Source organism: Elgaria multicarinata, chromosome 21 (assembly GCF_023053635.1).
Source record: "Elgaria multicarinata webbii isolate HBS135686 ecotype San Diego chromosome 21, rElgMul1.1.pri, whole genome shotgun sequence".
NCBI classification, from domain to species: Eukaryota; Metazoa; Chordata; class Lepidosauria; order Squamata; family Anguidae; genus Elgaria; species Elgaria multicarinata.
The window spans coordinates 2,046,375-2,072,479 of NC_086191.1; the positions used below are offsets into that span (position 1 = coordinate 2,046,375).

The 26,105-nt window shown below is 49.6% G+C and overlaps 3 protein-coding genes across 6 annotated transcripts; 1 reads left to right on the top strand and 2 right to left on the bottom strand.

Moving 5' to 3' along the window:
- Positions 1 to 286: 286 nt before the first annotated feature.
- Positions 287 to 8,986, bottom strand: NIT1 (nitrilase 1). 4 transcript variants are annotated; one of them, XM_063145880.1, is made up of 7 exons: positions 8,905 to 8,986; positions 7,923 to 8,006; positions 6,924 to 7,175; positions 4,865 to 4,968; positions 3,146 to 3,279; positions 1,744 to 1,869; positions 287 to 951 (listed from the first exon to the last, which is right to left on the bottom strand). In XM_063145880.1, coding segments are annotated over exons 1-7 (984 nt in total). In that variant the 5' UTR covers positions 8,907 to 8,986; the 3' UTR covers positions 287 to 669. The 4 variants fall into 4 exon arrangements, with proteins under 4 accessions (XP_063001950.1, XP_063001951.1, XP_063001949.1 ...); XM_063145881.1 differs by lacking the exon at positions 8,905 to 8,986 and adding an exon at positions 8,151 to 8,159 and having other exon boundaries at positions 288 to 951; XM_063145879.1 differs by lacking the exon at positions 8,905 to 8,986 and adding an exon at positions 8,151 to 8,172 and having other exon boundaries at positions 290 to 951; positions 6,924 to 7,500.
- Positions 8,987 to 10,060: 1,074 nt separating this feature from the next.
- On the top strand, positions 10,061 to 14,218 carry PFDN2 (prefoldin subunit 2). Its single transcript, XM_063145991.1, has 4 exons — positions 10,061 to 10,167; positions 11,998 to 12,086; positions 12,464 to 12,587; positions 13,899 to 14,218. Exons 1-4 carry the CDS (start codon positions 10,075 to 10,077, stop codon positions 14,070 to 14,072), a joined length of 480 nt encoding a protein of 159 aa, XP_063002061.1. The 5' UTR covers positions 10,061 to 10,074; the 3' UTR covers positions 14,073 to 14,218.
- A 1,033-nt stretch (positions 14,219 to 15,251) lies between these two features.
- KLHDC9 (kelch domain containing 9) lies at positions 15,252 to 25,894 on the bottom strand. The gene is made up of 5 exons (XM_063145855.1): positions 25,724 to 25,894; positions 22,990 to 23,513; positions 19,199 to 19,367; positions 17,206 to 17,404; positions 15,252 to 15,529 (listed from the first exon to the last, which is right to left on the bottom strand). Exons 2-5 carry the CDS (start codon positions 23,499 to 23,501, stop codon positions 15,363 to 15,365), a joined length of 1,047 nt encoding a protein of 348 aa, XP_063001925.1. The 5' UTR covers positions 23,502 to 23,513; positions 25,724 to 25,894; the 3' UTR covers positions 15,252 to 15,362.
- Positions 25,895 to 26,105: the final 211 nt, after the last annotated feature.

A 26,105-nucleotide genomic window follows, 5' to 3' on the forward strand; every position in this document is an offset into this window, starting at 1 on the left:
AAGAAGTTTCTAGACATGGTAGCAAAAGAATGAGCAGAGCTGCCTCTAGAGACCTACTGAATAAGACTTTCTGTGGTGGAGGTCAGGATTTGAGGGCCCTTCTCTCTCCGTGGCCACCGAAAATAAATGGCAAATTAAGAGACTGTGTATAAATTTGCATCAGGTAAAATTCTGCTTTTAACACCAACTTTTGAATGCAAAGTTCCCCCTGACCTGTCTTAAGGTCTATAATGTTATTTTGCAAAGTGAAACCTGGGCTCAGAGTCCGAAACCTGCTTAAAGAAGAGACAAAAGTACGAAGGAAAGAAAGGTAAACAATGTATTTAGGAGAAAAGTGATTCATTGGAGACTGTCTGAGCAAGTGCACTTCAACTAGAGGAGTCTAGGACCAGGTATAAGCTGTGGATTAATCTGGATAGGTGCGTTCACCTTCTAGTGGGGGGCTGGGCTAATGTGTTTCCTCTTCCTGATCCAGACCGGGGAAAGGTTCTCTCTCTCTCTCACCGTTCCACTGATCACCTTACCCCAGGCGTACTGCTGGGCTACCACATCAGTTATGAATCCACTCAGGTCTGAGGAAGAGAGGGCAGCTGTGCTTTTCTCTTGGCGTGCCCCCACCTCCTGATTGTGGAGGAGAGTCCAGCAGCCTTGTGCGGCAGGTGAGCGAGGTCATGGGTCCGGGACGACCTCCTGAGCAGCCCTTTCCCGGCCATAGAGGTCCGTCCGGCGGTGGCCACAGACGGGCATCTCCTGCCGGACCTGGTGCAGGTAGGCGAGGTCGACCTCCGCGTAACACAGTCCCGGCCCCTCGTGGCACTGGGCGACGACGCTGCCCCAGGGGTCCACCACCATGGCGTGGCCGTAGGAGGTGCGGCGCTCATGGTGCTTGCCTGTTTGCGCTGCCGCTACCACGTAGCACTGGGTCTCGATGGCCCGCGCTCTTAGCAGCACCTGAAGAGCAAGGAGTGCACCGAGTCAGCCCAGCCCCGGCGTGTCCCCACTGCGCTTGCACACGTCCGCTTTCACAAAGCTCAAGTGCGCTGAGCTGAATGCCTTTGAGCATGTGAAAAGTGCCTCTTCCAGGTAGGAGAAGGTACCGAATAGGCTTTTTGTTTTTAAGGACAAGGTGTCTGAGGATGTGCAAAGTCTTGTGAAGGAATCATGGAGTTGTCGAGTTGGAAGGGGCCTCTTGAAGGACTCTAGTGTGGGAGAGCCCGCCACCTCCCTAGGTCATGGGTCCCATTATTGTACTGCTCTTAGCTGTCAGGACGTTTTTCCTGATGTCCAGCTGGAATCTGGCTTCCTGTCACCTGAGCCCATTATTCCGTGTCCTGCACTCTGGTGGGATCGAGAAGAGATCCTGGCCCTCCTCTGTGTGACAACCTTTTAAGTATTTGAAGAGTGCTCTCATGTCTCCCCTCAGTCTTCTCTTCTCCAGGCTAAACATGCCCAGTTCTTTCAGTCTCTGCTCACAGGGCTTTGTCTCCAGACCCCCAGATCATCCTCGTTGCCTTCCCCTGAACCCCCTCCAGCTTGTCTGCATCCTGGCCCTCCTCTTTCAAGTATCTGAAGAGTGCTCTCATGTCTCCCCTCCGTCTTCTCCTCTCCAGGCTAAACATGCCTTGTTTGAGTAATGTATGTGGACAAAAAGACTTTTCTGTCCTCAGTTATGAAAAGCGATGGGGTGTGCATGCACGCATGTTCTGAGCAGACAGCCAAACGCTATGATGTCGGATGGCTTACCTCCCAGTGGGCAGCGCCTGTTGCCACGGTGAACGCTGATGGGTAGGTGAGAATCTCCGCTCCATCCTGGACCAGAGCAAGGGACATTTCTGGGAAGCGAAGGTCGTAACAGATGGCAAGGCCAACCTGAAACAGGTGGAGAACAGGTGGGTGGCCGGCCTGGTCACAGAACACTCTCTCCGGAGAGGCCTGCCTGGCACCTACACGGATGTCATTTCGGAGCCAGGCAAATACCTTTTGGTTTTCTCAAGCCGTTTAACCATTTCCTCTGTTACTTCTGCCAATGGATTTTAAGGCGTGTTTTTGTTTTAGATCTCGGTGCTTTTCGCGTGTGTGTCTTCCTTTCCTTCCTGCAGCCCACCTGTGTGCTCCTTCACAGATGTATTTACACCACTTGACTCTCAGCTGGGTGGGAAACACGTAACTACACAGAGCCCCTGGTGTGGCCCTTGTGTGGCTGAAATTTGGTGGCAACCCCCCCACGCCCCTTGCCACCAAAGTTTGGCAGCAAACCACGACAGAGGCTTAAAAGGGACAACATTTGCTTGAAAACAAGCTGATCCCTTTGCCACCATGCTGCTGAACTTTGGTGGTCCCGTGGCCCCAGGCGTGTGGCCCACGGGGGAGGGTCTAGAGGAGGGAAAGAGGCCTCTTGACCCCCCTGAAGTTGCCCAACACTTAAAAGACAGAGCAGTGGAGCAGGAAGTCCCCGGATCAAATAGTACATTTGGGAAGGACCTTTGCTGAGCCATTCAGAGCCTCACAGCAGCCCGCCTGGGGAGAAGGCAAAGCTACGGGTGCGGATTCCCAAGCTGGCTCCACTCTTCCTCCCCGCTCCTGTGAGCACGCTGAGCCCCGGGCTTCCTCGCTCTCTCAAGTGGGGCAGCAGCGAACCATCACTGACCTTACACCCCTTTGTGCAGGGACAAACCCCACCCCACCCCACAAGGTGGAGAGTTTGTCCCTGACTTCACCCTGACGGCAAAGACGAGATCCCCGGCCCTGCGCCGGCCACCAAGGCCGGTCAAAATTTGTGGATCCTCAAAGCTCAAGACCCAACAGAATCGTTGGGACGGTTTTGCATGTGGGGCATTTCAAACGCTCCTCTTTGTCACAGCAGAGTCCGGCCAGTAAACTGCGGTGGGTCAGGCAAGTGGAAAAGGGCTTTGGGGAAATGGCGGTTAATGAAAACACTCGGTCTGCACACATTGGATTCTTTTACACATTTCCCAGGTTTCAAAAAATACAGGCCTCAGCAGAAGGCTCAGAACCATCACCTCTACATACACACACACACACACACACACACACACACACACACACACACACACACACACCCACCCTCCCTCCCTCCCTCCCTCCCTCCCTCCCTCCCTCCCTGTGGCAGAGATGCTTCCCATACCTTTCCGGCTGGGGTGTCGACAGGCGGCGTAATCTCGGAGCCCGGGTTGGTGTAGGCGCTTTCCTTCAGGGACACCTGCCCCTCCAGCTCCATGTCAAAAAGGTGTGTCTTCCGGTAGACAGCCGCGACAGCTCCTGAGGCCGGCCTCGCCAAGGAGAGAAGGATCAGATGGGGGAAGGAATTTCCCGAGAGGCAGGGAAGGGGCAGACGGGCGTGGTGCGTGGGTTCTAGCTACGGCAGCTCCTCCCTGCTTTAGGGTAGATTCCTGCATTGAGCGGGGGGTTGGACTGGATGGCCTTATAGGCCCCTTCCAACTCTATGATTCTTCCCTGGCTGGCTGGCTGGCTGGGTTTAGCAGTGGGGGCGTGCTGAGATGCCTGTCTCTAGTCCCCTTCTGACACCAGTGTTGCATCAATGTTCTAATCCACGGACCGTCCTTAGCTTCACAACAGGAGCAGGTGCCAGACACGCTGCTGTGGGCCAAGATTCTGCGAGCATTTTTCAGATGCTGAAAAGAAGGGTGATCCGCCAGCTACGGCCTTTCCTGGACAGGGGCAACCTAGCCAAAGTAGGCCATGCACTGGTAACTTCCCGCTTAGACTACTGCAATACACTCTGCGTGGGGCTGCCCTTGAAGACGACTCAGAAGTTGCAGCTGGCGCAAAGTGCAGCAGCTAGACTGCTGATCGGTACATCTCATAAAGATCATATAAAACCGGTCTTAAAGGAATTGCAGTGGCTCCAAATACGCTTCCGGTCGGAATTCAAGGTGTTGGTAATGACGGTCAAAGACTCTGGAGGCTTCCATATTCCTATCACGACTAGTAGCCAACGGACAGACCTTGCCTCCTCCATGAATCTGTCTATTCCCTTTCAAGGCACCTGAGCTATCTAAAAACATTTCTGGGCCACCTTTTAGGGTTTAACCCTCTCAAACCAGCATTCAAAATAAAGCAGATACAATAAAACCCCATAAAACCACGTTACAAAATCCATAAAACAGAGATTATTAATTAAAAAAACGCTTCCTGCCAATAGAAACCAACAGCCCAGGCTTACAGGAACAGCAGCAAAACGTGGTGGATTTTGCTCGCCCAGGGCCCTCGCCAAATCTTGTGATAGCTACTCCCAAAAATTCAGTATGCCTTTGAAAAAGTGTGTTCCTTCAGCTGTTCTCAACCTCCTGCCAGTCAGTTTTGTTGGATAATGCTGAGCTCCAAAATTCTGAGCGGCAGAAACTTCTCCACTTTTGCCACCCCATTTTTCTGAACTAAGAAGCCTCAAACACTTTCGCCTTCCCTTGAATGGAAGTGGCTCCAATCCCCTGACCCTTTGGGGCGGGGGCTTCCCTCGTCTGCACCTTTTCCAGCTCTAGAATTTGCTTTTAGAAATGTAGTGACCGGAACTGTACGCGGTTTTCTAACTGTGGTCATGCTATCGATTGGTAGAATACTGGCCGTTTGCCTTTATACACACCTGCCACCTCTTGAGTTGGCATTTTCACCCAGTTGTCCAGCAGAAGCCCAACAGCTCTCTCAGCCCACCCTCGACGCTGATGTTAAATTGGGGTTCCTGTGGCCCAGTGTACATCACTTCCCACTGAGTTGCAGTGTGTCCGTGTGCCGTGTCATTGCTCAAAAACTGGGTTAGGGTGGAAAACTGGGGTTTAGGGAAACCTGGCTGAGGGAGAAGCAATCCATATTAAGAAAGTTGCATCACCGCTGGAATCCAAGAGGAGATGGCAGTTGTAGATCCGTCCTGTGCTCTCCCAGTCCCTGCCTCTCTCGTGGAAGCCTCCGAGGGACAGCCAGACGGCACATTCTCTGCCAGAAGAGAAGGAGAGAGGGTTTGTTTCTACGCGTGAATGCTTGGCGGTTGGTTTTAGCAATGGCGTGGAGGAAGAAGAGGGCAAATCATGATAGCTGTAACCGTCAGAGTTGCCCTTCTCTATGTCCTCATCTATTGCCAGAATGGAGAAGGACCACCCTATTTGAGTTCAAGCAGACTTTCCGTCTTCCTACCCAAATTTCTCCAATATGGCTGGTACCCATGCTGGGCAAAAACATCCCTGTACCTTGTATTGGGCATTTTGTGTCCTGTTTGAAAGATATTAAAAACGTAAGAAGAGCCCTGAGGCTGAATCAGACCAAGGGTCCGTCTAGTCCAGCAGTCTGGTCACACAATGGTTGACCAGTTGTCAACCAGGGACCTGCAAGGAGGACATGGTGCAACAGCACCCTCCTGCCCATGTTCTGCTGTACATCGGCTTACTGCTTTTGATACTGGATAATGATATTTTTCGTTGGAATAATTTGTTTCATTTCTAATTTTATTATGTGTTTGAAATGCTGTTATGACATAGTAAATTTGAACTCACTTGTTATGCGATTGGCTTTATTCTTATGCTTTGTTATTTTTTATTGTTTAATGGAGTTACTTATTTACTGCCTTACTATTTATTTAATTATTGCATTTCTAATCCACCCAATAGCTAATGTTCTCCGGGTGGATTACAAACAGAGTTTGTAAAAGATTAAAATGGTGTAGAACAGTTAAAAAGCTAAAATACAAACTATGAATTTATGGCATTCTACATATTAAGATACTGTGAGGATTAACTTTTTTGTTTTGCATTGTTTTGATCCAAACTGCCTTGGACACAATATATGGAAAGGTGGGAGCATAAATAAATGCTCTTTTTTGCTAAGTGTAAGCCGCTCCGAGAGCCTTTTTTGGCTGAGGAGTGGGGTATAAATATGATAAATAAATAAATAAATAAATGACACTGACATTGACTTTGGGTTGGGGGAATGGATTTTGACTTGAATTTTTGCTGGACTGATGACCACCCCTGCGGTTAAAGGGCGAGGCACACAAACACACATATCTATATATAAAAAATGCTATGGCAATGCGTGGCAGGCTGGAGGTTCTGAGCTATGAGAAGAACTTTGTATGCTGGAGGTTCTGAGCTATGAGAAGAACTTTGTGTTCTGGAGGTTCTGAGCTATGAGAAGAACTTTGTGTTGCTAAGCAATAGGATATATAAACACAGCAGGGAGTGGGGTTGGGGGAGAGCGACAGCACTGAAGCGTATCATTGCTGAAGTGGTTCACACGGAGGCCTCAGGTAAGTCCTGTGGGCGGGTGAGCGGGGGAAGTGGCTGGGAGTGGGGGAGTCCACTGGACTCCCAGCTGGCCTCATACCCAGCTTTTCGAGGCGCCAGCAGAAAGGCAGGATACTGAGCAGTAAAGTACTAGCGTGCAGATGGTCTGCGCAAGTCAAGCTAGTATATATAAGCCAGAAAGCAGGCAGAGGTTGTATTCTAATGCTGCCTTCTTTAACCTAGTGCCCTGTAGATGTTTGAGACTACAGCTCCCATTAGCCCCAGCCACCTTAAACTATGGTCAGGGAGTTGTAGTTTTAAATAATTTCTTTAAATAAGAAATGTTTAAAATAAATAGTTCAAACCATCTGCAGGATACCAGGATGGCGACGGCTGCTTTAGTGCTTCCAGAAGCAGGATGGGTTGTGCAGAAAATGAGGCCGTGACCCTCACCCCCAACCCCAGCTGAGAAAAAGCTGGTTGTCCCTGGAGTCAGAGGAGCCGACCTGATGGTTTGTCGGGGCGGCTTTCTCCGGCTGGGCAATGCCCGGTCCTCGTCTCTGGGACAAAAGCAGGTCCTCTTGGGGCTCATTGACAAACCATTCCTTGGCAAGCTATGGGGGCGCTTCCTCCGCCCCACGGCCAGATGGGGCGGCCCCCAGCACGTCCTACCTGGCCAGCTTGGCATAGCGCTGCAGGTGATCTCCCTCCAGGGGCTCAGCTAGACTCAAGGTCTCCTCCGTGTTGCGGCCGATGAAGTCGAAGGCTTCCGGAAGGAAGACGATGGTGGCCCCCCGCCCGGCTGCCTCTCGGACGAGCTGGGAGCAAGAGGCCCAGTTGTGCTCCTTGTCGGGGGTCGAAGTCACCTGGCAGACCGCAATGAGGGGTTTCCGGGGTCCAGCACCCTTCAGCATGGCTTTGAATCTGCGGGGGCAGCAGAGAGCAGAGCGAGGGCAGGGAGCCTGCAGAGCGAAGGCAGGGAGCCTGCAGAGCGAGGGCAGCCTTCCCCACTGCAAGGGGCAGAGCTGCAAGTTCTCCTTGCCCCAGCACGGGTGATCAATCATTCACCTGGTATAACAAAGCCACCAGAGAGCCAGTGTGGTGTAGAGCACTGGACTGGAACTCGGGGCATCCGCGTTCAAGCCCCCACTCTGTCTTGAAGCTCACTGGGTGACTTTGGGCCAAACACAGACTCTCAGCCTAACCTACCTCACAGGGTTGTTTTGAGGATAAAATGGAGAGGAGGCTCCTTGCAAGAGGGAAAAGAAGGTAGGATATAAATTTAATGAGAATGAATAATGATAAACCAGGGAGTTTCAAAATCAACCCATCTAGCTGGTAATTTGGGGCCCTGGTCTCTCAGCCCAAACTAACTCACAGGGGTGTTGTGGGAATAAAAAGGGCAGCCAGGGGTGGGTGGGGGAGGAACCCTGAGCTCTGAAAGGTAAGAGTCTTGCATCTGTTAGTCTGGCTAGTGGGGTGGGGGTGGAGCTTAGCGGTTGAGTATATTATTTGCATGCAGAAGGCCCCAGGTTTGAAGCCAAAATCTCTGGGAAATCCCTGCTTGGAACCTTGGAGAGCCGCTGCTGCTTCCAGTCAGTGTTGACAATACTGGGCCAGATGGACCAAGGGTCTGGCTCCGTGTCAGGCAGCTTCCTCCGTTCCAGTTACCTGAGGCTGTTGTTGGCTTGGCTTGGAAACGGCTTCCTGGCAACGTGAAGGACTTGCAGGGGCTTCTGGATCACGACTCTCAGCCTGGAAATGTCAAAGGGGGGAAATGGGTCTCTCTTCAAAGCTTCTGGAGCCTCGGACTGCTGCAGTGCAGAGGGGCCCTAGAGGATGGGGGGCAGGTGGGGGGAAGTCACGCCATGTCAAGGAGCGCCCAAAACTCCAACACACCGAGATTGACCCTAGCAAGGCCGGTCCTGCTCATGCCAGGAAGCGGTGAGAAAAGCTGTTCCTGCTGCATTCGTGAGTGTCACGAAAGTCTTAAAAGCACAAGCATAGGGCTGGGTCTAAGCACCAAAGCCTAGGGTGACCATATGAAAAGGAGGACAGGACTCCTGTATCTTTAACAGTTGTATTGAAAAGGGAATTTCAGTAGGGGTCATTTGTATATATGGAGACCCTGGTGAAATTTCCTCTTCATCACAACAGTTAAAGCTGCAGGTGCTCTGCCCTCTTTTAAATCTAGTCACAATATAACTGCAGTATAGCTCCTGTAGCTTTAACTGTTGTGATGAAGAGGGGATTTCACCAGGTGCGACATGCATACAAATGACACCTGCTGAAATTCCCTTTTCAATACAATTGTTAAAGATACAGGAGCCCTGTCCTCCTTTTCATATGGTCACCCTACCAAAGCCTAAAGATGAAATAAAAGCAGAGATGGAGAAGGAGGAGGAGATAAGAACTGGCAGCCGTCTCTATTGCCAGGAGTTACGCAGGGCAAACCCAGTCCTCAGTCTCCGTGCCCCTTCCCCCAAATAGAAGAGGGTCCCTTGCCCACGCCCCCATTTCCTGCCCTTGGCCTCCTCTCCCAGGTCATGTCAGCCTTCGACCCCCTGCCCAGCCCAGCCCAGCCCAGCCCTTCTCTCATCCCCTTCCTGCCACCAGCCTTCCTCCCACCAACCGCCCCCCCCGCAGTGTTTACATGGGGAGGAGGAGCAGCAGCAGCGAGGCGAGAGGCTCCCAGGTGGTCCCCAAGCCGCCAGGTGCAGAAGTCCAACCCGGAAGTCGAGCTTGCCCTTAACAAAGATGGCGCTGCTGAGGCGCCGGAGCCCATAATAAAGATGGCGCGGGATGCTGCACGTGTCTACTCAGAAGTAAGCCCAATGGCGCTCACTGAAGCTTACTCCCAGGTAGGGCGGTATAGGATTGCAGTCCTACCCATAATGCTTGAGCATTGGCTCTCCTGGCTGGGGCTGATGGGAGTTGTAGTCCAAACTCCTAGAGGCCAAACCATCTGGAAGACACCACGCTGCTGCCCCTGGTCTACACCACGCCCTTCCCAGTCTTTAGCTCCGCCCAGGCGTGTTGGGCTACAACTCTCATCATCCACAGCCAGGGATGTTTTCACCCTAAATAAGATCCCACCACCACCGCGGGTCAGAACAGCAGGAGCCCCTGGCTTTGGCCGGTGCCTTTTATTTGGCGCTGAGTTTGTGCGTGTGTATGCAACGTACACGTGAACGCCCAACCACCGGTGGACTACAATGCTGCATTTCTCCGCGGGTATCTGTTGGGTCCCTAGGAAAAACTTCCAACAAACCCGGAAATCTCTCTGCGGAGAAATCGGTGGTCCATCTACCCCTTTTCTATCTCTGTGATTCCCAGCGCCCTTATTTAAAATGTCGCTGGAAGCCCAGAACAAAGATGGCGCAGGGGGACCGTGCCCTCAAGCAAAATGGCGTCCTTGGAATAAAATGCGGGGTAAAGGAGTTGTCGTCGTCGTCCCTCCGCCGCTGGTGCCGCCAAAGCTTCTTTCATGTCAGTAATGCCATTCATGTTTATCTGATGGTTTCTGCGCCGTTCTAGGAGCTTCGGCGGCTCTGCTTTCTACGGTGCCCCTAACAAAGATGGCGCCGGCGGGGACAGTGAGGGCGGAAGACTTTTAGAAAGGTACAGAAAAGGCTCCTCCCCCAGGGATAACATCTGTGGGTCCTGTTTTCAATACGTAGAAAGAGTGGGGGCGGGGGAAGAGAGAGGGCGCCAGGTCAAAAACGGCGACCCGGAAGCAGGAAGTGAGGAAGCTTCCGGTCACGAGGGGGGCAGTGACCCCGGGGCACCGGAAGTTGGGCCGTTGTCAGGCGAGGGAAGGAAGATGGCGGAGAGCGGCAAGACCAAGAGCGGCCCGGCGCCTCCTCCCTCCAGCGCCGGCGCGGGGGCCGCGGCCAAGGCCATGACGGCCGAGCAGGTGCTGGGGGTTGCGGGGCGGGGAGCGAGGAGGAGGAGGAGAAGGAGGAAGGCCCCGGCTGTGGGTCTGGGTGGGGAGAGCGCCTCTGCGCACGTGCAGAGTGCAGCGCCTGCTCTCCACGCGCCTGGGGTCTGCCAAGTCGCGACGGAGAGGGAAAGTGCTGCTCCACGTTATTCTTCCTTGGCGTGTCCCAGGGCAGGGTCTCTGAGCATGTGCGAAGCGCAGGGCTTTCGTTTAAGCCAAGATCTGTTGTGAGGCGCTTGGGAGCTGCTGGTGTCATGAGCGACTTTCAGCAGCGACTAAATAATACTTTATTTATTTCATTTCATTTCATTTCTATACCGCCCAATAGCCGAAGCTCTCTGGGCGGTTCACAAAAATTAAAACCATGAAGAGCATAATATAACAACCAACAATTTGAAAACGCAAATACAAAATGCAATATAAAAAGCACGACCAGGATAAAACCACACAGCAAAAATTGATATAGGTTAAAATATGAGATTAAAACAGCAGAGTTTAAATTTAAGTTAAATTAGGTGTTAAAATACTGAGAAAATAAAAAGGTCATTCGCTGGTGATGAAAGGAAAACAATGTAAGCACCAAGCGAACCTCTCTGGATGCTGAAGATGCTTCCAGTCTTGGTGGGCAGTAAGCCTGTGCGCACCAGATGCTGGGGAGCATGGGTGGGAGGGTGCTGTTGCATTCATGTCCTGCTTTGGGAGGTCCCTGGCCAACGTCTGCCTGCCCGCTGTGTGAACTAGATGGACCCTCGGTCTGATCCAGCCACAGGGTGCTTCTCACGTTCTTAAAACCTTCCAGTATGTCACAAAATTCCCACTACAATAATAATAATATAATACAATATATACTAATATACTACAAGATACAGTTATGCTATTTCTTCGATTCTAAGATGCACTCCCCCCCCCCATATAAACATCTCTAAAAATGGGGTGCGTCTTAGAATCGCGGGTGTGTCTTTGGGGTTCTTTTTCTGTTGGTGGTACTGAAATTAGTGTGCGTCTTACGATCGATGGCGTCTTACAGTCGAAGAAATACGGCATGTTCTTGCTAAGTCCAGGTTTCTCTGGGACCCTTGGGCAAGTCGTCCTCCTCAGCAGGGGCGTCGTTGTCGCTGCCCCTGCGCTTCGCCCTTGGCCTCCGGGGCCCAATTTGCATCACTGCCCGAAAGGAGAAGGGAAAAGGGGCGTTGAAGCTGCTCCTCTTGTCATTGCTCTCATGCTTGAGGAGGGCAAGAGGAAAGGCCGGAACGGCAAGGAAGACCCGCAGCACCAGGGCTGCTGAGGGTTGGTGGTGGCCCTTGGCCAGGGCCCACCACGCCGGCCGTGGATACGAGTACCCAAAACTGGTCTAGCAGCGAAGCTGAGTCTGTGTGAACACAGCTGTTGAGGGGCAGGGGGGTGGTCAAGATCAGGCGCCAGGAGGTTCCAGGCCATGCCAGTGGAAGGAGTGGACCTCGAAGGAAAAGGCAAGGGGATATTGGACGTGGTTGTTCTTGAGATGAAGCCAGACTCCATCTCCAGGTGTTGCTAACTCAGTCCCCTTCCTCAGCGGTGCCTGGGGAGGATTTAAATGTGTTGTGGTGAGCGTGATATGATGTGGTGTACTGGCCATGTAAGAAAAACAAAGGCAGTTTCCCCCTCAAAGGGCTTCCTCTGTAATGTTTGATAGTGAGAAGAAGAGGACAGTGGGGGGAAGAGAAGCAAATGCAAAAGGGATAACTATAATGGGTCTCTGTTTAGTTGCTTAGATTGGATTTGGCTGGAGTGTGACCTGGCCTTTGGTCAATCTTTCTTCCTCTTCAGGTGGTGGCTGGATTCAACCGCCTGCGTCAGGAGCAGCGAGGTCTGGCCTCAAAGGCAGCTGAGCTGGAGATGGACCTGAATGAACACAAGTAGGCAATGGGCGGGGATTTGAAAAGTCACCACAATTGTTTTTGGATAGTGCTTCTTAGAGCTCTACAGTTTTGTTTTTATTACAGTCCTGTGAATAGATCAGAGAGAGAATAATTTGCTGAAAGCCACCCAGGGAATATAACCTTTTGTCTCACTTATTCGAAATAACACACTGCCTATTTTTACTACTGGAGTAGAATACCCTCTTTTGGCTGCTGGGCATTTAACAAACAAAATGTCTCTCCTGCAACTACGAGGCTCTTCAATATATGAAGCTGACAAGCATGGTTCTTAGCTATGTGGATTTCTGAATCTCTTAGCCCTGTCTTTGACACAAGCTCTTGTGCAGATTTTCTGTGTTTCTGTCGCTCTACAGGCTAGTTATTGAAACACTTCGAGAAGTGGACCCTACCAGGAAGTGTTACCGGATGGTTGGAGGTGTGTTGGTGGAGCGCACCGTGAAGGAGGTTCTCCCAGCCCTGGAAAATAATAAAGATCAGGTAATGCCTCTGAAAGTACTTTCATTATTCATTTCTGCCATTGAAAGGCTGGAGAGAAAAATAAGACCACCTCTCTTACAATGCACAAGAGCTTTCCTTGCTGGTTGCCTGTTGCTGATTTTTCTTCACTAAAGACCACCATTGTGCAAATGACAGTTCATAAACCTCCCGTAAAATATGTTGCACCTTTAAAAAAGAAGTAAAAACACAGCCAGCAACCCTTTTTAACTCCTCTGTTTGGCACAGTTTTGTCATTCTAATACAGACCTCTCCAACATCCATCCCCTTAACATTCATCTATGTTTAGCGCATGCAAAGAATATCTTTTTTTTATTGCTGAAAAATAATTAAATCGTCCGGTGTTTGTGTATGTAGAGATTTTCACACTATTTCCCCCTCCTTCTGGATGCTCACGTTCCCCACTAGAGAAGCGCAGAAGGATAGAGAAAATAGGATTACGACGAGTATGACTTAATTAGCTGACAGGTCATGTGAAAAAGAGGCAAAGGGAAGCAAGGAAAAGCACCGAGCAACTTTAGATCAGAGGTGAGGAATTTTTTGGCCTCAGGAAACATCAGCATTCTTGCTCGCAGATAAAGAAGGCTCTCATCTTCCGACTGCATGCATGGAGGGTGACAGACACAAGGAACAGGGGCGTGGCTGTCGCACTCCTCCTCATGCATTGGTTTTAACCCCTTTGTGAACTCCCGAATAAAGCTTCTATAACCCTCTTATTTGCCTTCTCTTGAATTATACCAAACAAATATTGTTGCTTCTTCTGACCCCACCTAGGCAGAGGGGCAGTGAAAATAACTAGAATCTGGAGTCTGAGCATGGCAGCAGAGAAGCAAATATAGGTGTGAGGTCACTTTTCAACTTGTAGGCTGTCCTTTCCTTGTTGCACTCTTTTGCCCTGTCACTGATTGTTGGTGAGTGACACAACCGCACGCACCTGCCAGCTCCCAAATTCCACTTGCAGGTTGGGTTGGGTCTGTCAACGCAGAGGATATTTCAGGGTTGTATTAACCTCCATTCCTTCCTTGGATGTTATTCTAGTGAGCACCTCTGCTCTTCAGTCCAGCACAGGAAGGCGTGACAGGCTGTGATGCCTGCCTGTAGGAGACCATGCAAGTTAAACTCCCAAGACTACCAAAATAAAAGGCCGACGGATACCTGGATGGAATACATGGAGTGCCCATCCACTTGGGAGAATGGCAGAAAGTTCAGAGCCCTCTTCTTTTTTCCTCCCTAAATATCTCCCCTTCTCCAGCTTGCCGGTCCTGACTCTCCTTCCCTGTTTGCACTTTTTAGATCAACAAGATCATAGAGACGCTGAGTCAGCAGCTGCAAACGAAAGGCCGGGAGCTGAACGAGTTCCGGGAAAAACACAACATCCGCCTGATGGGCGAAGATGACCAGAAGCCTCCCTCCAAGGAGAGCACAGAGGGTGCCAAAACCACGTCCGCGGGGGTCCTGGTCTCCTAGTGGGAAGAGAGGCTTCCTCATCAAGGACTTACTTGCCCCTCACTCTACAGTTGCAGCTCTTGACCTCAAAGGCTTAACGTTATTATTATTATTTTGGTGTCATCTGTTATAATATTTTTGTTAAATAAACGTTTTGTGTGTCACAACTTTTGGTCATGCAGGGTCACCTCCCATCCTCAAAGCACAATGGTGCGGCATGTCCCTTTGTGTGTAGGTGGTCGTAGCTTCAGTTCTTGGAATTAAAGGGCTGAAAGGCCAATTAGAGGGTCCTGGGCAGCAGGGCTGGGAATGACCCAATCCTGCCCGAGGCCTTGCAGAGCTGGGGAAGGTCCGTAGCATCTGCATTGTATGCAGAAGGTCCCAGGTTCAGCATCCAGTAAAGGATCCTGGGTATCAGGGCTGACAAAGGAAGAGTTTAAGGGTATTGGGGTAGGCTAGGAAGGAGAAGTTTAAAATTATAGAATGATAATAAATCTAAAGTAGGACTGCAACAGCTAGGGTGGGAATGCAGAGAGTTGTAGGACTTTTCCCTGTCTAAACCTGCATAGGATTGCACCCCTATTCTACCAATTGATTAGTAATTGTAAAAGGTGCTCCTGAAAATTGATTTACATTTTTTTAAAAAACCCAAACACCATTAATTACAATGCAGGCAGCAAACATCACTTTAGAAGAAGCATTCCCCCTTTCTCTTGCATGAGGGAATGCCTCTTTTAAAAGTGTGTATCATTGAAAACAAAGTGTTTTTAATTCACAACTGTTTTATTAATGTGTATATAATGTAGAATTAATTGATTAAAACTCACAATTAATTTGCTGAAACGTGAGCCACAGCCCTGAAAATAAGAGAAACCGTACAAATTTACATAAGTATGAAGAATTCAGTTTTTGTCATGGCAAAATGTGTGTTAACAGGACCTAGCTAGATAGGTGTCTGTGCAGTTCCTTGTCTTATAGCTGCGTCCCACGTGGATCAAATTTTGATTTTGGAGTGCTCCAGGTATTAGATTTGAATTCAAGCCTTTGAATTGGTAATTACTATATTCATAAAGTTGGATTGTGTTCAACATGCCCAAGTGAGGTGGTTTTTTTCCTAGTGAGCTTCAGTTTGGTCACTTGCTCCGGCTGTTTGTTTATCTGCAGAAAGGTAGAAGTCGGTTTCACATGCTGGAGGGGGAGCTTTTATTTCACGTAAACAAAGGACAACCTTTCCCGGGAGACAAAGGAACTCTTCAGACTCCAGAACAGCGTCCCCTGAAAGGGTCCCTCAGCAGCAAGAGCTTCTGGACTTCATGCGGTGATCTCCAAGCTGCAGATCTCTGGGCAGGGGGTCTTGCCATCCGCCCCAAACCCCCCAACACAGTAGAGCTTGTCATTCCAAAGGCACGTCCGGTGGCCGATTCTCTTCTGGGCCTGGTTGGAACAAGGGAAATGGAACCAGCTTGCTGGTGAAGACCCTAGAAGAAAAGAAAAGAGATTCCCTGTGGTTCTTTGAGAAATGTCAACCTCCCCACTCCGTCTTGTCAAAGATAAAAATCCACTTTGGTTGTAAAGCAACTCTGTTTCATTGAGCGTAATGCAGCTGTACAGAGAGAGTCCTACAAACAAATAACTTTTCCCCGGCAGTGTGAAAAGCAGGTCTATTTATACACGGTAGCATCTTAACCAATTAGCAGTTGGCAAGGTTCTAAAGCAAAACAAAGATCAAAGAAAACTTCTTCATTATACTTTATCAACAGGTGGCCCATAACTTTTCTGGCAATGTCAAATTGACCTGGATGGTCATTCCTCCTTATCAAGCTAGTCTTCTACTATATCAAGAGGTCTTGAGAGTTAGAAATTCCAATTAAGCTTTTCCTTGCTTATATAACATTTTTAGCTTAACACATTCGGGCACATACATTATTCCAATCTCCTCATGCAGTTAATGTGCAAGAATGAAACCACACACAGAGGCAGGCATGCAGGCATGCAGAGCAGCAGCCAAAAAGCGGACCCCTTTTCTCCAACTTCTCTGGCTGTTAACTGTGGAGTCTGCTTCTGCCTTGTGCAGGAAACAAATCTAAATCACTTAGCTGTGAGGCTCACACCCTCTTCCTCCCACTTGCCTTTCTTCTATCAAAAAGCGAAGGCCTTTTTGTTAGATGGGAGTAATGCCAAATGAGAAATTCCTTTTGAAATGGAGGAGAATATCAAAAGCAGTCCATGAGGTGCAGCAGAAAGGCTGCTTGCTAGCTGGGGGCAGGCCTGGCGCTACCATAGAGGCCACTCAGGCGGCTGCCTAGAGTGCCAAGCTAAGAGGGGCGCTGGGCATAGCGCAGCACTCACACGCGTTAGTTGTGAGCCGGCCCGAGGATTCAGCTGGGCCTGGGTGGGCGAGATGGCGCCCCGCGCCCTGCCAAAGTGAAGCCAGGGACGCTGGGGTGGGGCGGGGCGGGGCGGCTCCACATTCGGGCTTCCGCCTGGAAGCCACCCTCCTAGACCCATAGACGTTCCTTTCCAATTTGTTTGCTATAATTGGCACGACATATTTCTTGCACTTTAAAATAAATGTAGCAGTTTCAAGTTTTGTGCTTCTTATTTTTTTCCAGGAAACATGTTCTTACAAATCAAAGTTGGCATTTTTGGGTGTGTGTGTGTGTGTGTGTGAAAGTAGCTCACCTTGCCTAGGGCGCAAAATGGTCTGGCACCGGCCCTGGCTGGGGGGAGAGAGGGAATCCGCTGGGCCTCACTTCAGGGACGCTCCGGATTCTGGCCTCCCAGTTTAAAGGTTGCGCTAGAACCTTTGGCTGAGCCATATGCTAGAGAGGGAGTCCAAGAAGAACCCAGAGGGCGGGGCGGGGTGGGGTGGGGGGAATAAGCAAGACATTGCACTCTTTATATGTTGGGCAAGCCATGATGACACCCTTCACCAACCTGGCACTTTGCACCATTTTGGCTGTCGCCTCCAGCCAGCGTGGCGAATAAAGAAACATGCTGGGAGTTAAGAGTCAAAATCTGTGGGAAGGCAGCCCTACAACCCATGTTGCCATGAGGTGTGTGCGGCTCCGGTCTGGCTTGCGAAATCCATGCGCTGTCATAATCAGCGCAGCAAAGACCTGTCCCAGCTTCTGGGAGTGAGAAAGAGCCTTACTTGTGTCATAGATGTAAAGGTCATTGCAAATGGTGTCTCTGCCTGTTGCTAAGGTCTCCCCACCAAAGATGACGGCAAAAGGCCCCACGACCGTGCAGGATTGGTGCCTCAGGCCTTTGGGAGCCTGCCAGGATCCCTTTGCGGTGCTGATTAAGCGGGAGAGATGCTCCGTCAGCCCGGGCGCGTGGACAGAATCGACCTGAGGAGGGAAAAGGTGTGATAAGGTTGGAGGAAGGTAGTGCAGAGCTGGGCAGGTTTTGTATACACGTTCGTGGCCCCCGCAGTCCTTAAAACCTTTGGATTAAAAGAGATTGACTTTAACTAGACAAGGGTGTTCTTCTGAGAGCTGCAGGTGGAGAAGCTGAAAGAGGAGATCCCCGTGGGGAAGGGTGGCTGAGAGGAGTGGATCGGTTTCAAAAAATGGGGCGGAGGGGGAAGGAAGAGAACATGGGGAGAAGAGGGGCTGTTGCAAAGAGAGACCAAAACTGGGGGTCCTGAAAGGTCCAGAAAGGTCTAGAATTCACACACTGATGTCAAATTTAACTACAGGATACCTTCTCCAAAGCCCCCAACTTGCAAAGTAGGCTGTAAGGGATTGCTGATGTGATTTATATGATGGACTTCATACCCATCCTCTGGGTTGGAGGGGGCTGTGGTGTTACCCCAAAACCACCTGTCAGGGATGCTTTAAGGTGGATTCCTGCATTGAGCAAGGGGTTGGACTCGATGGCCTTGTAGACCTCTTCCAACTCTGCTATTCTGTGATTCTATGATTATCTTGTATATGCCTGGTAATTATGCAATGTTAGAACTGAGTGGGTGTGGTTTATGATGTAATAGGTGGGGGGGAAGGAGTATATAAGGAGAGTGTTGGGAGTTTGTGAGGTGTATGAGTGTGAAGACAGTTATAAGAAGAGTTTGGATTCTAGGGACTTAGGGTTGGTGTGAAAAGAGTGAGGTGGTTGGTGTGTGGAGAGTTTAGATTAGGCAGGATTGAAAGTATTATATTTTGATTTAAAACTTTTAAACAACAATAAACTTATTATTTTGTTAGCTACCAAATACCACGTGTCAGCTTGGCATTATTTACCTGCCTTACAGTATACCGTATTTCTTCGATTCTAAGGCGCCATCGATTGTAAGACGCACACTAATTTCAGTACCACCAACAGAAAAAAAAGCTTTGATTCTAAGAATAATAATCGCACCCCGTTTTTAGAGATGTTTATATGACCATCTGTCAGGGATGCTTTAGAGTGGATTCCTGCGTTGAGCAGGGGGTTGGACTCGATGTCCTTGTAGACCCCTTCCAACTCTGCGATTCTATGATTCTATGAAAAAAGTGCATCTTAGAATCGAAGAAATACGGTATTAAACACCCACCCCAGATTATACCCACAGTATATTTAGAGAAGATCCTATATTAAACCTGTTTCCCTCGTAGCTAGGGGAAAAGTTTTAATTAACCTGCCCTCAGGTTTTCAAGTGGCGGCGCTTGGCCTGAGAAGGGTTTATGTGACGGGCCTAGTGGAAGGGTCTGTGACGTCGCAGGGGCAGACGAGCCCCTCCGGAGGCCGCTGCGTGGCCCGTGGGGCTGGGGCTGAGCCCTACCGGAGCTCCTCCCCCGAGTGCCACGCTTAGCTGCAGCACCAGTGGTTGGCCTCGTGGGGCATCTGCCATGGCCCCAACGCCCGCAGGGGCCTAAGGGCCGACCTCCCTGCCCCTGCTGCTCCTTCACTTGCTGTTCTTGCCCCCTTGCCAGGATGAGCAGCACGGGATGGGATGAGCAGCCCTTGCGCCTCCCTTTGCCCTCTGAGTGGCGGTGCAGACTGGGTGGCCGCAGAGAGCAGAGACCACTAAGGATAGCCGTGCGTCCTAAGGCTGCCCCAAAGCCTGGGCCCAGCACCGGTTTTTTTGGGGGGGATTTCTATGGGACATCTCAGCCCTGCTAACCACGAAGCTGCTCACGCCAAGCGTTGCCCGTCCCACTCACGTGGACTTTCCCTTTCTCCCACCGTCCAGCCACGTCAAGGTCAGCAGAGTCGCGCCCTCCAAACACCAGAAGCTTGTAGCCGCTGCTCTTCCCGCCTGTGCTGCTCTCGCGCACCAGCATGGCGGAATGGCCGGCCCGTGAGGCGGTGCGGGATTCCTCTTCTTTGTACCTGGGAACCAGAGGAGACGGGCAACGGAGCCTTGATTCAAACCAGCCCACTTCCCCTGCCTCTGTCAAAAGTTCCCTTTCAATGCGAGGCTGCAGGTAATTGAATACACTGCGTACGCACCTTCTGGGTCAAGGTCACCTTCATAGTTTGCACCCTTCTCCCCTTAAAAAGAGGCATTCTCTCCTCTGTGGGGCAGACGGGGTGCCTCTTCCAAGATGGCAGTTGCACTGAGACATAGCGAACAATTATTTAGAATCAAACTGATTCATGTTTCATCCCCAACCACCCAGAGAGCTTTGGCTATGAGGCAGTATATAAATAATAATAATAATAATAATAATAATAATAATAATAATAATAATAATAATAATAAATAATCTAAAACAATAATAATTAGCTAAAACAAACAGTGGCCACGTTTGCCCCTTGATGGAAGGGGCGTTGGCTCTCCCTGTTACTAGGAGCAGTTAGTTGCTATAGATTAGCTTTCCCCAACCTGTTGCCCAGGTGTTTTGGACTGCAAGTCCCAGAATCCCTGTCCATTGGCCAGAGCTGATGGGAGATGAAGTCCAAAACATCTGGAGGGCGCCAGGTTGGGGAAGGCTGCGAGGAGAAGAGGCTCTTGGGAGGGAGAAATCTAGTTCCTGCAAGCAGCATGGTTTCTAGAGAAGGAGGTATCAGAGTTCAAGACCGTTCTTCGAGTTACATCTTCTGACCCAGAAACATTATTATTATTATTATTATTATTATTATTATTATTATTATTATTATTAATTTATATAGCACCATCAGTGTACATGGTGCTGTACAGAGTAAAACAATAAAATAGCAAAACCCTGCCGCATAGGCTTACATTCTAATAAAATCATAAAACAATAAGAAGGGGAAGAGAATGCAAGGGTTGCTCAGAAATAAAAGACAGTCACTCTGCATATGCTCAGCCACTCTCCAGGTATGTAACTGTAACCCATTATTCCCCTGCCTGCGTGGCCATACTTGGGGAAGGGGGCCGCTGAGAGAGTTATAAAGCTCCAGCTGTGTTGGACTGCAACTCCCATTATAATGGGAATAATGGGAGTTGCAATCCAACGTACCTGATAGGGTGGCTGGTAGGGAAAGATGGCTTTACTTCTATCTCAACAGCCACCTTTCCCAAACTAGTGCTCCCCAGGTATTATAAAATGGTGGAGTTGGAAGGGACCACAAGGGACCACAAGCTAATACCCTGGGAGAAAGAAACAACTTCAAAGTGATCTTGATAGGATGGAGTGCTGGGCTGAAAACAACAGAATGAAATTGAATAGGGATAAATGACAAGTTCTGCATCTAGGAAATAGAAACCAAATGCACAGTTACAAGACACGGAATAATGGGCTTAAGTTAAAGGGAGCCAGATTCCGGCTGGACATCAGGAAAAACTTCCTGATTGTTAGAGCAGTGCGACGGTGGAATCAGTGACCTAGGGAGGTTGTGGGCTCTCCCACACTAGAGGCCTTCAAGAGGCAGCTGGACAGGCATCTGTCAGGGATGCTTTAGGGTGGATTCCTGCATTGAGCAGGGGGTTGGACTCGATGGCCTTGTAGGCCCCTTCCAACTCTGCTATTCTATGATTCTATGATCATCAATCCAACCCCTTGCAAGGTGCAGGAAAACCAATTCATCCATCCCTGAGAAGTGTCTGTCTAGCCTCTTCTGAAAAACCTCCAGAGATGAGAAACCACAACCTGTGTAGGTGGACTGTGCCACTGTGCTACAGATCTTAGAATCCTGGAACAGTAGAGTTGGAAGGGGGCCTCTAAGGCCATCGAATCCAACCCCCTGCTCAATGCTGGAACCCACCTTAAAGCAGCCCTTGCATACTGCTGTCCAGCTGCCTCTTGCACCCTTCTTGAACTATGCTAACTAACATTACTGAGAAACATCTAACAGGGCAATTCTATGCATGTTTACTCAGAGGTCAGCCCCATTGTGTTGCTCAGGTTTGGGGATGATGGAAGTTTTCAAATTAATAAAAGCTCTTAAGGTGGGTGTTAAGCTAAAAAAAAAAATAAGGCTGTGCATCGCTTTGGATCTGAATCCGAGGCGAATCGGGCTCGATTCGGAAGGTCCGAATCAGGATCCGAAGTGAATTGGGGAGTCTGTGAATAGCCCTAAAAAAAGGTGGGGGTGAGAAAGGAAGGTGTTGTCTGGTATAGTTGAAAAGGGCCATTCTGTTGTTTGTAACGGTCCTAAGATGGAACACAGGGGCATCCCACAGCCTTGGTTAGCCAGGTTTCCCCAACCAGATGTTTTGTATTTCAGCTTCCATCAGCCCCAGCCATTAGGTCATGGTGGGGATGAAGAGAACTGTAGTCTACTACAGGCACCAAGTTGGGGAAGGTGGTTGGATGCAGGCACCCATTTACCAAGGCCACAGCTAGACCTAAGGTTTATCCTGAGATTATCCAGGATTCGCCCCTGCCTGAGCACTGGATCCTCTGTGTGTCACCTAGATGAACAGGTTTGACTCCTGGATGATCCAGAGATAAACCTGAGGTCTAGCTACAGACCCAGTGTTAATCTAAACCATTCCCTGAGCTGATAGTCCACAAAAGCTCTGAGAAACCAGATCAATTGTTGTTTTAACAGTAGCAGTTTCTTCTCTGTTCTGCTTCTACATTGTGGCGGACCTTCTGCCTATCCCACCATGCTTTGCTGCTGTTTTCAGATGCCATTTCCTGCTAACTCTCGTACAGTCAAATTCAAAATATCTGCGAAACTGCTATCGGACAGCGGGGTTGGTGGAATGCACACTGCTACACCTGATGAAGCCCTAACAGTGTGGATTGCAGCCCTTTCAGGACTCAAAAGGGGAAAAATACTCTTTTAATACTGCTCAGTTCCTGTGTCTGGGCTGTACCATGCATGATTGCAGGTGGGAGCTCACGTGATTGGAGGCTCTTCCATGCAAAATAATTCCTTGCACCTAGAAAACTAGCATGTGAGAGAGGAGGCTAGGTTAGAACCCTAGTTTTCTATGTGCTGGGATTATTATTAGTACACTGGAGGAGCATTCAACCAGCTGTGTTCTGAGGAGGGCAACCAGGATGATCAGGGGTCTGGAAATAAAGCCCTATGAGGAGAGACTGGAGGAACTGGGCATGTTTAGCCTGGAGAAGAGAAGACAGAGGGGAGACATGATAGCACACTTCAAAGACTTAAAAGGTTGTCACACAGAGGAGGGCCAGGATCTTTTCTCGACCATCCCAGAGTGCAGGACACGGAATAACGGGCTCAAGTTACAGGAAGCCAGATTCCAGCCGGACAGCAGGAAAAACTTCCTGACTGTTAGAGCAGTACGACAATGGAACCAGTGACCTAGGGAGGTTGTGGGCTCTCCCTCACTAGAGGCCTTCAAGAGGCAGCTGGACAACCACCTGTCAGGGATGCTTTAGGGTGGATTCCTGCACTGAGCAGGGGGTTGGACTCGATGGCCTTGTAGGCCCCTTCCAACTCTGCTATTCTATGATTCTATGTGAGCCAGTGGTACGGCCCAAATGAACATTGGCCTCCCCCAAAATGAAGCCTGCACAGGGCCTCGTCACCAGCAGGTGCTTTCTCAGAGGAACTGGCCAGGACGTACCAGTAGGTCTTGGTGCTGGGGTTGACGCGCAGCGTGAAAATGCTGGCATAGCGGCGCTGTGTCCGCAACCCGCCTTCACGGCCCACCACCCGTGCCTCGTGGTCCGTTAGCTTGGTGCAGGTGTGGCTGCTCAGCCCCACGGGGGCCTCGTTGGAAGGCCCCGCGGTCCAGCGGTCCCACTGCCCCTGCTCAGCGTCAAAGCAGCACACGTCCGAGACTCTGCGGGACCCGTCCCAGCCCCCAACCACGCACAGGAAGCGGTTGGCCAGGACCACGGCCTCATGGTGGCTTCGGTGGCACCCACATTCGGGAGCGACTGTTCTGACCGTCTGGAGCAGCGGGTCGAAGGCCACCACGTCCCCGAGGGGCGGCTCGCGGCTCTCCTGAGACTTCAGGCCTCCAAAGACCAGGAGCTTCCCTTGCACCACGTTGCACGAGTGGAAGCCACGGGCCAGCAGGTCACTGCGCACCACGGTCTTCCACTCCCAGTGGACGCCACCGGTGGCTGTCATACCAAGTCTGACCTGCAGGGGGCAGAGCAACAAAGGTCAAGTCACAGGTCAGTTGTCAATTTGGGGCTGTAGATGTTGTTGTTATAGTAGTATTAATATTAGGGTTATGAAGATTTCTTAGATACTGTTCTAAAACAAAACAAAACGGAGTGTTACAACAGAATTAAAAAATACAAAATTTAAAACAGATAAAACAATTGCCCAGGAAAATACAATCACCTTATATAGCAACTAAACATCAGTGGCAACATTTAAATAATTCGACTGATGCATTAATCTGATAATGGAAAGATAGCAACGTTTAGGGTGATCCTATGGAAAAGGGGATGGGGCTCCTGTATCTTTAACTGTTGTGTAGAAAAGGGAATTTCAGCAGGTGTCCTTTGTATGCATGCAGTGTCTGGTGAAATTCACTCTTCATCGCAACATGCCCAGCATTGGGCAAAAGGCGGGATACAATAATAATAATAATAATAATAATAATAATAATAATAATAATAATAATAAAGCTGCAGGAGCCCTGCCCTCCTGACCAGATTTAAAAGAGGGCAGGGCACCTGCAGCTTTCACTGTTGTGATGAAGAGGGAATTTCACCAGGTTCTCCATATATACCAATGACACTTGCTGAAATTCCTTTTTCTATGCAACTGTTAAAGATACAGGAGCCCGGTCCTCCTTTCCATAGGGTCACCCTAGCAGAGTTGGCACCAGGTAGGTCTCTTTGGGGAAAGTGTTCCCAAACCGGGAAGCTATCACTGGAAAACCTTGTCGCCATCCTCCAACCCTCCCTAAGAGGAGGATCTGGGTAGTGTCTGGGTAGGATCATTTTGGGAGAGTCCATTAGTCATGGTGGGAAATCAAGAATAATGCCTTCATTAGATCCAACTCAAAAGAAAGAAAGAAAGCTTACGAGTAAACGAAAACTCTTAATCAAGGTGGGTGTTCAGCTAAAAAAAACAGTGAGGGTGAGAAAGAAGGGTGTTGTTGTCTGGCACAGTGAAAAAGGCCCACTCTGTTAGGGTGACCCTATGCAAAGGAGGACGAGGCTCCTGTATCTTCAACAGTTGCACAGAAAAGGGAATTTCAGCAGGTGTCCTTTGCAGCAGCTGCAGGAGCCCTGCCCTGTTGTGATGAAGAGGGGATTTCACCAGGTGCTGGTGTATCCACAGTTTAAAAACTATTTACATAAAACAAACAAAACAAACACAAAGACATCATATATCTTAAACAACTTTGAACAATCAGCCATAACCATAGGTAGGGTGACCCTATGGAAAGGAGGACAGGGCTCCTGTATCTTTAACAGTTGCATTGACAAGGGAATTTCAGCAAGTGTCATTTGTATATATGGAGAACCTGGTGAAATTCCCTCTTCATCACAACAGTTAAAGCTGCAGGTGCCCTGCCCTCTTTTAAATGTGGTCAAGCCAAAAATAGGGGCAAAATAGTGACGTACTAGGAGCAGGTAACACACACACACAAAAGAGTGTGTGTCTGTCCATAGTATAAATGGGGATGGCTGAAGCATTTATGTAGGGTGATCATATGAAAAGGAGGACAGGGCTCCTGTATCTTTAACAGTTGTATTGAAGAGGGAATTTCAGCAGGTGTCATTTGTAAATATGGAGAACCTGGTGAAATTTCCTCCATCACAACAGTTAAAGCTGCAGGTGCCCTGCCCTCTTATAAATCTGGTCACTCTAGTATAGCTCCTGCAGCTTTAACTGTTGTGATGAAGAGGGAACTTCACCAGGTTCTCCATATATACAAATGACACCTGCTGAAATTCCCTTTTCTATGCAACTGTTAAAGACGCAGGAGCCCTGTCCTCCTTTTCATAGGGTCACCCTAGCTGAAGCATTTATGGCAGGAGTTTGGAGAACTACTGGGAGGTAACAGAGAAGCACGAGATGCCCTTGATTCACTTTTTAAAAACCGGATTGTTCCTATTGTTTAAATGAAAGCTGTCATGTCACAAATGTGAAAGGGTTGAGGTTTTGGAACTGGTGTGTCCAGGCAGGGGCTGCAGCCTTTGTCTCTCCTTGGCTGTCTTGCAGAGCTTGATTGATGCGTTGTGCCAAAAACGCTCACGGACGCATCTCCACCCTCCGTGCTCCACCCATGCGTTTTCCAGTTGCATTGTGGCAACATGAACCCAAACCTGAACCAGAACCATGGGCGGGGTTGTTATAAAGGTTAGAAACAGTCAATCGAGGCCTACCTTGGAAGAGGGAACCCCGGCGGAGTGGAATCTGGTTGCTCAGCAACCGGGAGCCCATAGCAACCTCATCCGTGTGTCTTGGCAACGGACGGATTCGGCGGCTGCAGGAAAAAGCTGGCCCTGCCAGAAAGCTTTTGCTGAGTGTGGTAAAAGTTAGCAGGAACATAAATAAAGCAGCGGTGGATTAGGGCATGCGCAGAGGAATCTGGAAAGGATTTAGAGCGGGCAGAGGAATAATCCCCACCCAGGGTGGGAGTGAAGAGGTCCTGGCAGCAGCAGAGATGGAAAAGAAGCAGTGTTATGTTGTCTGTTTTCAGTCATTCTGGTGCCACAAGCTGGGTGTTTCTGAGCATGTGCAGAATGTCCATCCAGCCTAGTGCTG

Excerpts from the sequence above, each read along its gene's own strand:
- NIT1 (XM_063145879.1), bottom strand. The coding sequence starts at position 7,315 with ATGATTGATCACCCGTGCTGGGGCAAGGAGAACTTGCAGCTCTGCCCC. Across the intron at positions 4,969-6,923 it reads CGCTATGCCAAGCTGGCCAG|AGAATGTGCCGTCTGGCTGT; the intron begins GTAGGACGTGCT and ends CTCTTCTGGCAG. Across the intron at positions 952-1,743 it reads CAGGCGCTGCCCACTGGGAG|GTGCTGCTAAGAGCGCGGGC; the intron begins GTAAGCCATCCG and ends CTTGCTCTTCAG.
- PFDN2 (XM_063145991.1), top strand. The coding sequence starts at position 10,075 with ATGGCGGAGAGCGGCAAGACCAAGAGCGGCCCGGCGCCTCCTCCCTCC. Across the intron at positions 10,168-11,997 it reads AGGCCATGACGGCCGAGCAG|GTGGTGGCTGGATTCAACCG; the intron begins GTGCTGGGGGTT and ends CTTCCTCTTCAG. Across the intron at positions 12,588-13,898 it reads TGGAAAATAATAAAGATCAG|ATCAACAAGATCATAGAGAC; the intron begins GTAATGCCTCTG and ends TGCACTTTTTAG.
- KLHDC9 (XM_063145855.1), bottom strand. The coding sequence starts at position 23,501 with ATGACAGCCACCGGTGGCGTCCACTGGGAGTGGAAGACCGTGGTGCGC. Across the intron at positions 19,368-22,989 it reads CCCAGCACCAAGACCTACTG|GTACAAAGAAGAGGAATCCC; the intron begins GTACGTCCTGGC and ends TCTGGTTCCCAG. Across the intron at positions 17,405-19,198 it reads GGGAGAAAGGGAAAGTCCAC|GTCGATTCTGTCCACGCGCC; the intron begins GTGAGTGGGACG and ends TTCCCTCCTCAG.